General features: G+C 37.9%; 1 protein-coding gene across 1 annotated transcript in view; it reads right to left on the bottom strand.

Moving 5' to 3' along the window:
* The window catches only part of LOC140514417 (scavenger receptor cysteine-rich domain-containing protein DMBT1-like), a 32,509-nt gene extending 21,013 nt beyond the window's left edge, over positions 1-11,496 (bottom strand). Inside the window, exons 1-3 of the mRNA XM_072624745.1 lie at positions 11,237-11,496; positions 6,703-6,741; positions 5,151-5,298 (exon numbers count right to left, since the gene is read on the bottom strand). Coding sequence (XP_072480846.1) covers positions 5,151-5,298; positions 6,703-6,741; positions 11,237-11,387 — 338 coding nt within the window. The 5' untranslated portion in view covers positions 11,388-11,496. The remainder of the gene's footprint in view (positions 1-5,150; positions 5,299-6,702; positions 6,742-11,236) is intronic.
* Positions 11,497-16,921: the final 5,425 nt, after the last annotated feature.

Here is a 16,921-nt window from a genome sequence, read left to right as displayed (position 1 = left end):
TATTGCCATCATCCTAAGAAGCAACTCCCGTGTAAATGCAACTCGGAAACTACCCCAGTCTTGGAAATAACCCATTTCCCCAGCAGTCTCAGCTACCAATGACCTAAAAAAGAAGTTTTGTGCCACCAACAGTCTTGGCACTAATAAGTGGTTCCATATCAAAAATGGATATGGTTTTATGAGTGCAAAGTGCTGTGTTAGGTGCCAGAAAAAAAAAATGCCACTCAGATACAGTCCCTGCCCTTGCAAAAGGCAGGCTCACTCGAAGGGACTTTGATTCTCAAGTCAATTTGTAGCTATGCTCTCATTATTCAACCACTATTAACATTACTACAGAGATAACAGTGTAATGAATAACCCCCAAATCATTTCTATCTAGCATTATAGTATACATCACTGGAACACATTATTTGGAGCTAACAATACCCCAAGAAATCAGCCAGTCCAAGCTTGTCATTGATCAGAGAGCCAGAGGCTAGCTAGATAATAGGCCGTGAAGTCATACAAACTAATACGTAGAGAAGTAAGGATTAGAAGCCAGGTTCTGAGAAACCACTTCCCCATTTTTGTTTCCATGTAATGAATAATTAATTACTTAATTAATTATATTTAATTTAAGTAATTAATAATTAATTAAGAATGACTAATCACTGTTAATTAGCTAAATACATCACACATACACAAACATACCATATGTATGTACATACATATTTACCACAGGCATGTACATTACAAATACACACATTGCACAATGCACATATACACATACACACATAACCACACATACATACCACATACAAAGATAACATACACATATATCTACCCATACACATGCACACATAAACAAATTGCACAATGCCCATATATGCATGCACACATAAACATGAATACATACCATATACACATACCATATATATAGGGGAGGTAGAAGGAAGGTATCTCAATCTAACATTTGTTATTTCTTTGATGTGAGGGACTCCTTTATTGGAAATTCCCTCTACTAATTTTCTGTAACTCGGGGTCTTAGAGAGTTGCTTGGGGTCACTGAGAATTTATGATTTGAACCTGTGTCAGCAGCAGCACTTCAACCTAAGTCTTTCTGATTCCAAGACCAGCCCTTCTATTCATTAAACCACGTTGTCTCTCCATATAAATTAACAATAATAAATTTTTAGTAGTGATAACATAGTATCATCTTTTACAGGTTTAGAGCTTCCATTAATTTCAAAAGATTTTCACATAAATTATCCCACTAACTCCCCACTATGACCCTATGTAGTAAGGACTATTTTTCACATTTGACATGAGAAAACAAAGGCCCAGAGAAATTTTCATGTTCCCAACTTTCAAAAACTAACCAGGTATTTATTAGTTAATCAGTTAATCACAGCCCATGTCTCCCATCTCCCCTCTGCTGTAATACACTTCCTCAGTAAGGAAGTTTCACTAAGTAAAGGAAGCAAGAATTAAAACAACTTCTTGAGGAATACATCAGCTTTCATTGCCTAATTCTGTCCACCTACTAGTTTCCTGTGACCATAATTGTCTTCAAACTGCCTCATTTTTCCCTTACAAATTTTTGCATCCCATCTCAATCTCTCCCCTGCTAGGAGTTATTGACTGAAACTTGGTGAACTGTTGATAGGCATGCAAAAACAGTGAGGTGGCTTAGTGGATAGAGCACTGGATTTAAGAGCTGGGGAGACCCAAATGCAAATTCTGTCTCAAACACTTACCAACTAAGTGACCCCAGGGAAAGCCCTTAACAGCTCTGTGCCTCAGTTTTCCTCAGCTGTAAATTAAGAGGATTAGATTGGTGGCCTCTCAGGTCTCTTCTATGTCTAACTCTATAATCAATCAATATTTATTGTGTCTACTACATTCCAGGGACAGTGTTATGTAATGGCAATATAAACACAAAATATATAACAATCTACACTCATAAAGAGCTTATATTCTAATGGGAGTAGGGGGGGAAGAGATAAGAATACTTATGATCCTGAATGTCTATGTATTTATCTTAGATCTGCTCCTAATTCACTGTGCTGCCTTAAACAAGTCATTTCACATCTCTAGACATATTATTAAAATTATTATATTACATCACTTAATTTAGAGCTTCCATTATTTTCAATGAGTTTTCATATAAAATTATCTCATTAGCTTTCCACTACCACCCTAATGAAGTAAGGAATATCATTACAGTTTGACAGATAACAAAACCGAGACCCAGACTCAGTGAAGTTCATAATACCTTCCCTGCCCGCTATATAAGGTTGCTGTGGGATTCTGATGAGAATGCAAGTGAAAGTCCTCTGCCAAGGGAAGAACACTTTACCAAGTATTTTTATACTTTGTAAATATAACAAAGTATATCATATTAGTCTTCTATTTCAACAGAGTCAGTTGGCTAGCATTTATTGAGTTCCTACTCCTACTCTGCGCCAGGCACCATAGTAAGCACTAAACAGCCAGGGTACTAGATAGAGAGCCAACCTTAAAGTCAAGAAGCCTGGGTTTAATTCCTGCCCGTGACACATCCTAGCTGTGTGACTAAGTAAATTACTTTAATCTCTCATCATCTCAGACAACTTTCTCAGATGATAAGTAGCAAAAGAGTTGCCAGATCTGCTTTAGCAGAGGGAGTTTGCTCACCAAGACCAAATGGACCAATGAAAATCACGTCTAGTCCAAAACAAAGTAAAGCTTGCTTCAATAGTTCTAAGATTTTTGGTGTCATCACTATGAGCATTTGCTCCATCAGTGCAGATTACATACTCCCTAGGCTTCATGGCATGAGCTACCATGCCTGGGAAAAATGAATCACCTGACAGGCAGCCTTTTAGCAATGAACCTTTCTGTACCCAGCTGGGGTGCTCCTTGGACAACCAAGACCAAGTATGTCACTGGCTTATTCTATTATCTCTTCCAAATGCACATGATCTGCCAAAGTGTGTGTTTAGCTGGAACAGCCTTCCAAAAACCTCACATTTCAGAGTTGAAAGAAAACACAGTGCCTGGCACATAGTAGTTGCTTAATGCCTTCTTATTGGTTGATTGATTAGTTCATCTCAGTGACCATTGAATTTAGCCTAAACATACCAGAAAAAGAATCACCTCTACAGTATATCCAACAGGGAGTCTCCCAGTGTTGACTTGAAGCTCTACAATGAGGGAGAACCCACCACCTTTATTGAAGACAGAGACTGCATTTTCTTTCTTTCCTTAACTCTAGTACTTAGTACAGTGCCCGAAACATAAATGCTTTATAAATGTTGCTTGGCCAACTGGCATTCTGAGAAAGACTTCTATGCCACAATAAAGCATCCAAGGAAGATTTTAGTGAATATATGTTCTTCTCACTTATACCTGGGGCATAAACATCATGGCTAAGAATAATCCTTAGGCGATGGCTGTAATGTAGACTGATCTAACTTAAATATATATATACATACATATATATATATAAATTCTTGCCCAGAGATCCTCATTATTCTATTGATTGCTTTCCCAATTGAGAGATTGAAAAGATAACCAGAGAGCAGTGTTCATTTGTGTGCAAGGTTGAGTCTCTTCCTTTTAAAGCCTTTTGTATTCTATCTCTTTCAGTCTTCTCCCCCATATACTCTATGATTCAATGACATTGCACTCTGCTTTTCCTCGAACACGACACTCTTACCTTCTGAAGTCTCTAAACTTTTCATTAGCTGCCCTCCCTCCTCACCTCTGCTCCTTGGGTTCTCTGGCTTCTTTCAAGTCTCAGAAAAAAGTTCCACCTTCTAAGAAGTTCTTCCCAGTGCCTCTTAATTCTAATCCCTTCCCTCTGAGACCTACTCCAATTTATTCTGTGCATACTATGTTTGTACATAGTTCTTCGTATATTTTCTCCTTCCCTTTAGACTGTGATCTCCTTGAGAGCAAGGATTGTCATTTTCCTTTCTATGTATCCCCAGAATTTTTAGAACAATGTTTGGTACATAGTAGAAACTTAATAGATGATTGTTGATTAAGTTACTTGACTTCTATCACAATTTGAAAATGAGCATGATCATTTTCTGATGGACAAAATAAGGCACAGTGGTAGGAGTCTCGTCCTGGGCTTCAGAGACTCTAGAATCATGAACTCTTAGAGGTAGAAACGCTGCTCTGGCCCATGTAGAACAATTCCTTGCCTAAAGGAGAAACCTATTGTATCCCTAACCTTAGGATTCATCTAGCATCAGCCTGAGCACTTTTAGAAATGGAGAATTTGTCCCTTATCAAAACAGACCGCACTTTGTTTGGGATAGCAAAGATGTTAAGATCTTTTTCTCTCCAAGAAGCCAAAATCTCCTCCATAAAACAATAAAGGCAGGACATAAGAAAGGCCAGACTTCAGGTGAATTCTGGCTGGTAGTCTGGTGCTCTGCAAATCTAAGTATGTCATAAACATTATTTTGAAGGGAAGATGAGGCCAAAGAAGAAACATTTCAGAAAAATTATTTATTAGACATCAGCACACAAACAGGCCAATGCTGGGAAGTAGACCTTGGTTTCACCTTGTCCTTCCTCCATCAGTGCTCTCTTGAGCATCCTTCAATGCTCTGGATTATCTGCAGCTACCTCCTATTAACTCTCCATCACTCTGTCTCCTCTTTCCCCAAGTCCATTTCCTGATGATGCACTACCTCAACCAAGTGAGGGCAGTATGGTATTTATCGTGAAAAGAAAACTGTACTTGGAGTCAAGAGACTGATTCCAATCCTATCTTGATGACCAAAGACAAGTCACTTCAAATCTTTGAGTCTCAGTTACTGTGTCTATAAAATGGAACTAATAACACTTTCTTCAACTTCCTGGTATGATTATTGTGAGGAAATTGAAGCGTTAAGGCTGTGTGTAATTGTGCAGCACCTTAATTCAATCAAAATGCGTGTGCCTCTGGGAGACAGTAAGGATTTCAGTCCCCGCAGCAGATCAAGGGACCCGTGGGGCTCCTTCAATTAGTGCTGTCCGGACAGCTATTTATTCCTGGCATATCTCCTGGTCCTGCTTATAGGAGAGACAAACATTGGGTTCTAGACCTAAGATCAATAAGAATAGCTTATGATAGATATAATAATGCATCTCTACCCATTGGAAACAGACTTTCTGGAAAATGAAATACTTACTTGAGTTGAGGAAAAGCCAGTGAGACTCTGTGAGAGAATGCCATTTGGATGGACCAGATACACCTGAAGGGCACTGAGGGTATAGGTCCCTTGGGACTGGAGAATTTCCCTGAAGGCTTTGTGAGAATACCACCACAGTCAGGTGATGCTACAAACAAAACAAAAAGATTAGAAGGTGAGGGAATGGTGGGCTTTCCAACCATGATACACATTGGAAATATTTTCCATTTCCCTACATTGTTCAGAATATCTTCAGAGATTCAGGTGTCTTTCCAAAACAAGGGATTAAAAATGCTTCATATCCAGAGAATATGAATGTGTCAGTTGTGTGGAAGAATGCTCCAGATGACCAATAATTACAAATTCAATTAAAACAAGACTGAGGTCCCCCATATACCCATCATATTGGTAAAAGGAACAAAATCAGTCAGTGCATAATGCTTTATTAAACATTTATTGTATATTAGGCTCTATGTTAAGTGCTGAGGGTACAAAAAGAAGATAGTCCCTGTCCAGAAGAAGCTACCACTTTCATGGAGGAGACAACAAACAATATGTATTTAAAAAAAACAAATCCACATGCAGGATAAACAGGAAATTATTAAGAGAGAGAAGGCACTTGACTTGAGGGGTTGAAAAAGTTTTACTACAGAAGATTATATTTTAGTTAGGACTTAAGGCTTGGAGATGTCATGATGGAGATGAGGATGGAGATTATTCCCAGCATGGGGGACACCCAGAGAAGCTGCCTGTGGCTGAGCTATGGATGGTTCTTTCAAGATAAATGGCAAATATTAGACCCTCTAAGAACTAACCTACTGGGCAAATGATAACCATCTCTATTTTTCACTCCCCCCCAAAAGTGTTCTATTACCCTTATTTGCTTATATTAGTAGTCAATAGTCATCAGCTAGGGTTTCCTTATGTCTGATCCAAAGCCCTCAGGTTGTAAATTTAATCTATTTCTTGTTCTCATCTGTGTTTCCTTTTCATTTCATTTAATTTTATTTGAGATTATTATGAATATCACTTTTCCCTGAGATTTTCTTTAGCAGCTCTTTTAGAAGCATGATCTTCTCCTGGACACAGCTACAGTCCACATTCCAAAGAGTTGAAGAGTACATATATATATATATATTATACCTTGCACCTTTTTCAAGAGAGTTTAAGAGGCTGTGCGAGGAACAGTTCACACTGAAGACCAGAAGTAGTATCTCCTAAGAAAATCAAGTATGAGGTAAGAGAGGAACGATTTCATGGAATGGGCAGGATTCATCCCTAGTTTCTCTGACAGAGTGCCAAGAAAGGTAAATATCTATATTCAGGTAAGCGTTCAACACTGGGCAGAAAGTAAAGAGAGGTCATAGTCACCTAATGTGGAATATCTCATATTAGTTTTCAACACCTAGAAACCCAGCAAGAAAGAAACATTTCCTTGGGAAAAACATTTCAGCTATATTCATTTCTCTTATTAGAGAAATTGCATATGACATGAAAACAAGAAATATATTAAAAAGAACATGGCTCCCAAAAGGGCTGAGATGATGCTCACCAGTCTTTGTTATCTCTGATGAGACAGTCCACACAATGCCTGTTGATGAAAACAAATGGAAATTAGGTACCACTCTATGATTTATATGTTTTAGAAATCCAGCTTTATTCCAGACTACATATTTATATGGAAAGAAATCACACCTTTATAGTCGCTGAAGGAAATGGGCAGCAAAGTGGCCAACAGAGAGAACACTGGGTCTGGAGTCAGGAAGACCTGAGGTCAAATCCAGCTTCAGACACCTACTAGCCGTGTGACTCTATGCAAGTCACAGAATTCTGTTTGCCTCTATTTTCTGATCTGTAAAATGAGCTGGAGAAGGAAATGGAAAACCACTCCAGTCTCTTTGCCCAGAAGACACCAAGTAGGGTCACAAAGAGTCAGATGTGACTCAACTACAACTGAACACAATATTTGAAGGAAAATTATTTTCTATTTCTCATTTTTTCAGGGGAAAAGGTCAAAACCACTTAAATAGGTTAGTATCTTACTCTCTAAGATTTTGGGGAATCAGAGTTATGTGTTAACCTCAACATTTTTCCTAACTCATGTTCTTTGCATTGTCGTGCCTGAGAATTTGATCCAGTATTTTCTGTTCTATTATGCCTATTTCAGAGACCACAGAACTCCCAGACTTAGAAAGAACTTTAGAGACATCATCAAATACAACCCACATTTAAACAGTCCCCTCAATGATGTCCTCAAGAAGTCATCATCCAACCTTTGTTGGTGTTGAGGAAACCAATTAGCTTCAGAGGCAGCTTTTGGATAGCTCTCTAATAGGATGTTTTTCTTTCCATTGAGCTGAATTGGACTTTGCAATTTCTTTCCATTACTCTGAGTTCTGCCTTCTAGGGCCAAGGAGAACAAAAATCTCTCTTCCATGAGATATTCTTTATGTATTTGAAGACAACTATCAAACCCCTTCTCTTCAAAAAATAATTCCTTCATCTCCTTTAAACTACCCTAAGATAAAATGTGCTTGAGGTCCCTCACTGTGCATTTTTTTTAGACTAACTCTTCCTATCTTCCAGGTTGGACGTGAAGAGACCACTCACAGAGTCATCCCACTACTGATAAGTACTTGAGCTTTGTCCTGACCCAGGCCAGTTTGCCCTTCTTTAAGCATTCTTGTGGCCCCCATATCCTAAGGAGTCACCATGTTAATGCCAGCCAATGCAGATGCCTAATCACCTTTAGCCCACTACAGTTCAGTTCTACTGTACTACAGTACAGTTCAGACCTCTAAAATCAATGAGATTTGCCAGCCTTTGACTCCCTTGCTGCAGGGATTACACGAACCTGCCACTACACCCAGCTCATTGTCTTTCTCAAAATGTGGTTCCCAGAATAAAATTCTTTACTCTTGCCATAGTCCAACCACAGAAGAGTTGAGTGGGCCTGGGGACTTCACCCCATCCAGAGCAGCTTTCTTACTTTCTCCTTACTTTTATATTAGATATTTTTGTCCTGTCCTTCCCAGTGCATTACCATTCACCTTGGATGAGAAAACAGGAGCAAAATACAAATTAGACAGGTTTGTTATATGAACCAAGTGAAATAATGTGTGAAAATTTTTTATTGTGTGAATACACTTTTCCAAGAAGCTGTCAGCACTCAGTTTCATAAGCACAACATACTCCTTTCTCCAACTAGGCAGGCACAGTAGAAATTGATCTATTTCCCCTTTAAGAAACAACACTGTGGCCTTTTACTAACAATGCACTGACTTTTGGTATCACTGGATTTACCTTGTCATGGGTCAATACAGATAATAATAGTTTAGGCTTAGCAACCTACTTTTGTGTATGTTATCTCATGCATCTTCACAAAGGCAAGTACACTGAATGATAAAATACAAAGCACTTTCAAATCATTGAATGATAACCAAGGGAAATTTGATATTAAGTTCTTTGTTTTAGGGCTCAGGAGCCAACTTTCTTTTTACTCCAGTGGCTACAAGGTAAACAGAAAAGTCATGTTTTAGTTTCCACCTTACTCAATATATATATTGGCTATCCTTTTAACAACAGCAACAAAAATGCTCCAAATAACAAATTCAAGGAAATGTCAAATGTACTTATGCCTCCAGCAATACTCTCAGATTTCCCTTTATCTCTAAGTTCAAGATTGCAGTGATTGCATTAATTGGGACTTCATGGTCTTAATTAGTGATGGGCTTCTGGGAATGAATTTGGTGACCTTTGAGGCAAGGGGAGAAGGGGCGCAGAAATTATAGGATTAGTGAATAACTGGAACAAAGAGGACAGTTTCTTCACATGATGTGGTTCAGTAGCCAGATCTGAACAACCAGACTTGTGCTGTAAGTCACTTCTCCTCATTTTCCTTTTATATACATAATAAGAATAATAGTGCCTATTCTGCCAACCTCACAGTAACTTGTGAGACTCAAAGAAGATGTTGTTGAATCATTTCAGTCATGTCCAACTCTTTGTGACCCCATTTGAGATTTTCTTGGCAAAGACACTAGACTGATTTGTCATTTCCTTCTCCAGCTCTTTTTATAGATGAGGAATTGAGGCAAACAGGGTTAAATGACCTGCCCAGGGTCACACAGTATGTGAGGCTGGATTTGAGCTCAGGTCTTTCTGACTCCAAGCCTGGTGCTCTATCTAACCCACTACCTCCCTGGCCCCAAATAAGATGCCTTTGTTGAAAGTTCTCAAGTGGAAGCCTGTAGAAATGGAATTTCTAGACACCAGCAATTATGCTTATAGCATACTCAAGGAATACAAAGATTCAGTACAGAATAATGAGAGACCAATGCAATCAGCATCAGAAATCTACCTAACACTTTTAATGTCATACAGACTCAGTGATTTGAAAAGATTTGGCTTGACTTTGACTGCCTTCTCTTGTGTTCTGTGTGTCTCTATCTGCCTCTTTTTTTGTCTCTGTCTTTTGGGAACACTGGTTTTCTTTCTTCTTCTGATCTGTCTTTCTAGTGATATAACTGGGGTGTGCAGAATACAGAATATAACTTTGAGTTCCTTGAGTCATGTATTAACTTTCTCCAAGGACAGGAATCTTACTGCAAGTCTAAATGAGTTCTGGATATTTAATTGGGGGTTTGGACAACCATATAAGCATAGTGCATATTCCAGGACCTTCTGAGTTTATATAGAAACTAAAAAGAATGTAGTACAAGGGCTCCAGATTTGGGGTCAGTGGATCTGTGTTCAAATCCTAGCTCTGGCATTTGTGAACTAGACCAAAGTATTTAATCTTTCTAAACTCCAGTATTTTCATATGTAAAATAATGGGGGCAACTAGGTGGTGCAGTGGATAGAGCACCAGTGCAGGAGTCAGGAGGACTTGAGTTCAAATCTCACCCCAGACACCTGACACTCACTAGCTGTGTGACCTTGGGCAAGTCACTTAACCCCAATTGCCTCATCCTGGGTCATCCCCAGTCATCCTGATGAATATCTGGTCACTGGATCCAGATGGCTCTGGAGGAGAAGTGAGGCTGGTGACCTGCACAGCCCTCCCTCGCTCAAAAACAAAGTCAAGTGCAAGTCATGTCATTACTTCTCTGATGGCATGGTCTTCTTCAGCAATGAAGGACGAACACACATGTAAAATAATGACAATAATACTTGCACTAACTACCTCACAGGAAGTTGCTGTGTTGAAAATGTTTTATGTTTGAAAATGCTTTAGAAATGTGCTTTATTATAATAAAGTCTTAAGTGGTTGGAGAAAAAACCAAGAACCTCCTGCCCTTCTCAATGACACCAAATGTTTGTTGCACATGAGATAAAGTTTCCTGTCTTTCATCAGGTTGAAAACCAGGGCCGATCCCTCATCTTCCATCCCTTCCTAAATGCCTGTGGAGCAGAAGTGTCAAACTCACAGCTCAGCCCACAGACCTCATGGCCCAGCAAAACTCTTGAGTGCAGACCAAACCAGATTAAAATGTAAATGGGAAATGTTTAACACAGGAAATAACTAATATATGCAATACAACTGAGTTTGTATGAATTTAAGGTTTTCTAAGTCTGTGGGGAACCATTTCTATTTTAGTTTTAGTTTGACATCACTGCTGCAGGACATAAATGAGATAGAGTAAGTGAAGATCCCACAATATGTTTAATGTTTGTTCTGAGTTCTATAGATGATTTGCCATGTTCAATTTATCTTTGGCATATGTGTAAAAAGCCATGTTGTTTGTTGGAACAGATGACAGAAGCACAGAATCTCAGAGCTGGAAGACATGAGGCCATGTAGTCCAACCATACCTGAACAAGAATAAACTCTACAGTATTGCCAACAAAGGATCATCTTGCCTTTACTTAAGGATCTCCATTAAAGAGGATCCCACTATCTACCAAACCAGCTCATTCCCCTTTTGGAGAGTTCTGTTGGGAATTTCTTATCTACATTAACCTTACATCTGCCTCTTAGAAACAGCCTAGAGAAGACCTACATGTATTCTTCATCAATAGGCAAGATCTTCTAACTGTCAGCCAGGAGATTAAAAGAATAGAAATAAGATGGGGATAGAACATACCTGCACTCAATAGGAGGGTCCAGATGAAGCCCAATGACTTCCCCATTCTAAATAGAGATCCTGTCAGCCCAGCCTGAAGAGTGAGCATTGGAGTATGCATGCTGAGGGCTATATAGAGACATGATCTGAAATATGATCTTTTCTTTTTCATTGAGGAAAAGGAAATATAAATTCCTCATAAAGTGACTTTGAGTTCATTTAGTTACCATGGTATTCATGAAGGCAGTTACAGCAGTATCTCTTCTATATCCCTTATCTTATAATCAGTGAATCTTTTCACTTAGATTGTGAAATAATGGACCATTTCCTTCTCTTTTTCTCCTTCTGTGGTCAGGGAAGAGGAGAGGCAAACTTCTGAAAAGTGAGAAACCAGGCTGATAACATCTGTTTGCATAGCTTTTGTTAAAGGACTTTCACATGAGCCTATTTAGAGCCCTGTGAGGTAGTATTAGGAACACTTCTCTCATGGATGTGGGCTTCCGTTACATTTATATTTCCTGATGGCTACGAACTGAAATCTTTAAGGTTTGGCAATAATGTGTCTTGGCAGACACAGCTCATACTTTTCTACGTCTTCCTCCAAGAATAAAAAAACTGATTTATTAATCATACAGAATAAAAATTCATTAGTCACATTGGGAAACTATTAGTTGATATGCAAACATACAAATTCTCATATATGCAAGTGAGCATTAATTAAATCTGACAACTACTTTGGATTAGGAACTTAAATATCTTCTCATGGTAAGTGGCACACATTCTAGGCAGACAGAGGAGACAAATACGCAAGGGAGATGAACAATGATAAGATTCACCAGAGTGGGGAAAACCAAACATACGGAAATTGAATTCTGGCAGTGAAAGCACCTGAAGGAATATAAGAAAAGCAACAAAGCAGACCTTTCTTAGAGTTTGCTTTATCATTATGACTGAAGTGTTTTGAAACTCCTGGTAAAGCTAGAGTGTTTAAAGCAAAAGTGTTTCTGTGCGTTCAAAGAATGAAGCATAAGTTACCTCTGAGTTTCTCTCCAAGTCGTAAAAGGGATGGAAGACAAGAAGGGAAGGAAAATATAGAGAGGGAGAGAAGGGAAGGGAAAGAAAAAGGAAGGAAAGAGAAAGAGGAAAAAGGGGGTGAAGAAGAGAGGGATAGAGGAGAGAATGGAAAGAAAGGGAGGAGGAAGGAAGAGAAGGAAGAATGGAAGGATAGAGGAAGGAAGAAAAAAGGTTAGAAGGGAAGGAGGAAGACAGAAAGGAAGGAAGGAGAGAGGGAGAGGAGGAGGAAGAAAGGGATCAATAAAGGAAAACAAAAATATCCTTCCCAAACTAAGAAGCAGCTATTGAGAAAGCTTGAGATGAGAACCTATCTTTTTTTTCATACCTCCACACATGATAGCATAGTATTCATTAAGCTCAAAGACATCCAACTACTAAGGTAAAGACTGACTTTTCAACCAGAACTACTTGGAAAACTGGAAAGCAATATTGCAGAAATCAGGTTTAGACCAACATCTCACATGATATATCAACAATGAATTCCAAATGGATACACAATCAACTACAAAAGATCATATCATAAACAAATTAGAGGAGCAAGGAAGGAGTTATCTTTCACAACTGTGGATAAAGGAAAGGTTCTTGACAAAACAAGGAGTAGAGATTCTAACAGGAGACACACAATCTTAATTATATAAATTTTGATTTTACATTCAATGCACTTAGAATTAGGACATTCTAGTTAGAGTTCAATTAGGAGATTTAGGCATTTGGAATATGAAGGGAAACAGTTACCTGGGGAAAACTTTTCCAGAAGAAACTTTTTTTCTGATAAAGGGCTTATATGCAAGAAATAGGGAAATGATTCAAACATATGAGAAAAGGAGCCATTTCCTGTTAGATAAATTTATCAAAGGATATGAAAAAGCAATTCAAAAAGAAGAAATACAAGTTATCAACAGCCTTATGGAAAATGCTCCAGTTTATAACAATAAAAGAAATAAAAGTTTAAATAATTATAAGATTCCATCTCCCACCCACTTTATTGGCAAAAATGACAAGAAGAGAAATTGGCAATTATTGGAAGGAGGCGAAGTGTAATACTATTGAATTGATCCATTCTAGAAAACATTTTATAACTATTCTTTAAAAAAAACAAGATACTAAATTGTGCACACTCCTTTATTCAGAAATGCTACTACTAGACATGCACTGTAAATTTCTACTGCTCTGTAGAAGCACTTCTCTCATATCGAAAAACTCAAAACAAAGTAGGCACAAATCATTTATAGAATGGATAAATAAATTGTGGCATAACATGTAGTAGAATATTACTATGTTATAGTGTAAGAAATTATGAGAGATTGGGTGCTATGGCACACTGCAGCAATCCCTGGCACTGAAGAGATTGAGGCTGGTGGATCACTTGAACTCAGGGGTTCTGAACAGTGTTAGGACCAAAGAAGAGGTGTCTGCATTAAGTTTAGTACCAAGACAGCATACCCCTATGGTTGGGTGGGGGAAGGGTGGACCAAGATGTCCAAGAAGAGATAACTGATCCTGATCAGAAATGAAAAGGTCAAAGCTTCTATGCCTCTCACAAGTGAGATCATGCTGGCAATGGACACTTCACTTCCAGCCTAGGCAAGAGAAAAAGACTCCGTCTCAAAAAGATAAAAAAAAGAAAGAGAGAAAAAAACAAAAAGCAAGATTACAGAGAAGCCTTGGAATACTTAAACTGAAAATGAGCAGAAGAAGGAAAACAATGTATGAAATTACTACAACATTGCAAAGAAAAATAATTTTAAATGTTTTGAGAACTATGAACAATGACCAATCAGGACTCCAAAGAACTATGATGATAAAGAAGTAATCAGGATTCCAGAAACCTGATGCTGATTCTTGCTCTCTACCTCTTGATGAGGAGATGATGACCTTTAGGTGCAGAATGAGATATACATTTTCAGAAAACAATCAATGAAACACAAATTTATTTTGCTGGACTTACTATACATAGTGGTAGAGTCAAGAAGTCAAGTCAATTCACCTTTCACCTTCAATTTCTTCATCTGTATAATGGGGATAATAATAGCATTTGCTTCACAGGGTTGTTGTGAGGATCAAATGAAACATATGTGTAAAGTGCTTTGCAAGCCTTAAAGCACTGTACAAATGCCATCTATCATCACTATCATCATAATAATCACCTACCATGTTGGATTTTTCTTTGGAAGAACTGTGGGAAGGGAATAGAGGTAGTGATAATGATACAAAAAAGAAGGAAAGAAAAAAGATTATCAATGAAACATTTAAAAATACACAGAAGAGAGAAAGAAGCTCAGAAGGGTATCCAGACAATTGCTTCCCTCTTAAATTTACTTAAAAAAACAAATAAGCTGCATGTAATAGATCCACAGTTCCATACACAATCCTATTTTCTGCCCTTCCTTTTATGGAAATGTTCTTATTTGTTGATGACTGCCAAGTTCCTAATAAACAATAAGCAATTCTTTAAAACCATAAAGAAAAAAATGAATAAAAATGTATACAAACTGAACAATTCAGTGTAATTTTTTAACATAGAATTTATTTATTTTTCAGTTCTCAACATTCACTTCCACAAGAATTTGAATTCAAAATTTTCTCCTCATCTCTCCCCACCCCCCACCCCAGGACAGCAAGCACCTCTTCCACCTCTTCCTCCAGTCTGTCCTCCCTTCCACCACCCACCCTTTTTCCGTCAGCCTTCCCCTCTATTTTCCTGTAGGCCAGAACAGATTTCTATAGTCCATTGACCATATATCTTTTTGGGTTCCATATCCTCTCTCTCTCCCTCCCCACTGCCATTGAGAAAACAAGCAATTCAGTGTAGGTCATATATGTGTAACAGTGCAAAGCACTTCCATAACAGTCATGTTGTAAAAGACTAACCACATTTCCCTCCGTCCTATCCTGCCCTCAGTCTATTCCATTCTGTCCCCTGACCTATTTTCCCACAATAGTTTTTGCTTCTAATTATCCCTCTCCCCAATTTGCTGTCGCTTGTATTATCTTCCCTCTCCTATCCCCTTCCCCCCTGCCTTTCTGCAGGGCAAAATAGATTTCTATATCCAATTGAGTGTGTGTTATTCCTCGTTAAGCAAAATCCCATGAGAGCAAGGCTCACTCATTTTCTTTCATCTCCTCCCTTTTCCCTTCCTTTGTGAAAGTTCCTTCCTCCCTCTTCCATGTGAGATGATTTCCTACATTCTACCTCTCCCTTTCTCCTACTACTAGTACATTCCATTCAACAGTAAATTTTATTTTTTTAGATATTCTCCTTTCACATTCAGCTCTGTGCCCTTTGTATATGAATATATATACAATCATATATATGTCTATACACACATGCATCCATGTATATATACATACCTGCACATATATAACTTACGTATACATACATACCCATACATGCCTACATATATATTCCCTCTAACTACTCTAATACTGAAAAAGATCTCATGAGTTATATAACATAAGGAATGTAAACAGTTCAACTTTAATGAGTTCCTTGAGGCTTTTCTTTCCTGTTTACCTTTTCATATGTCTCTTGATTCTGTATTTGAAAGTCAAATTTTCTATTCAGCTCTGGTCTTTTCAATAAGTATGCTTGGAAGTCTTCTATTTCATTGAAATTCCATTTTCCCCCCTAAAGTATTACACTCAGATTTGCTGGGTAGGTGATTCTTGGTTTTAATCCTATCTCCTTTGATGTCTTGAATATCGTATTCCAAGCCCCTCCATCCCTTAGTGTAGAAGCTTCTAAATCCTGTATTATCCTGATTGTATTTCCATAGCACTTGAATTGTTTCTAGATGCTTGTAATATTTTCTTTTTGACATAGGAACTCTGGAATTTGGCTACAATATTCCTAGGAGATTTCCTTTTGGGGTCTCTTTCAGGAGGTGATTGGTGCATTCTTTCCATTTCTATTTTACCCTCTGATTCTAGAATATCAGAGCAGTTTTCCTTGATAATTTCATGAAAGATGATGTGTAGGCTCTTTTTTGATCATGGTTTTCAGGTAGACCAATAATTTTTAAATTATCTTTCCTGGATCTATTTTCTAGACCAATTGTTCATCCAATGAGATAATTCACATTGTCTTCTATTTTTTTGGTTCTGTTTTTATAATTTCTTTGTTTCTCAAAAAGTCATAATCTTCCATCTGCTTCATTCCAATTTTTAAAGAACTATTTTCTTCAGTGAGCTTTTGAAGCTCCTTTTTCATTTGACCAATTATGCTTTTTAAAGCATTCTTCTCCTTATTAACTTTTTGGACCTCTTTTCTCATTTGGGTTAATCTATTTTTAAGGTGTTATTTCTTCAGCATTTCTTTGGGTTTGCTTTAGCAAACTGTTGACTTGCTTTTCATGATTTTCTTGCATTGCTCTCATTTCTCTTCCCAATTTTTTCTCCACCTCTCTTACTTGATTTTCAAAATTCTTTTTGATCTATTCTATGATCTGAGACCATTGCATATTTTTGGAGGTTTTGGATGTAGAAGCCTTGACTTTGATGTCTTCCTCTGATGGTTTGTTCTTCCTTATCCAAAAATATGAAAGAAAATACCTTTTCACCAAGAAAGTAACCTTCTATAGTCTTATTATTCCCTTTTTTGGGGGCATTTTCCCAGTCACTTACTTGACGGAG

The sequence above is a fragment of the Notamacropus eugenii genome, chromosome 1 (genome assembly GCF_028372415.1).
Source record: "Notamacropus eugenii isolate mMacEug1 chromosome 1, mMacEug1.pri_v2, whole genome shotgun sequence".
Classification (NCBI taxonomy): Eukaryota; Metazoa; Chordata; class Mammalia; order Diprotodontia; family Macropodidae; genus Notamacropus; species Notamacropus eugenii.
This window is presented reverse-complemented; position numbering and strand designations above follow the sequence as displayed.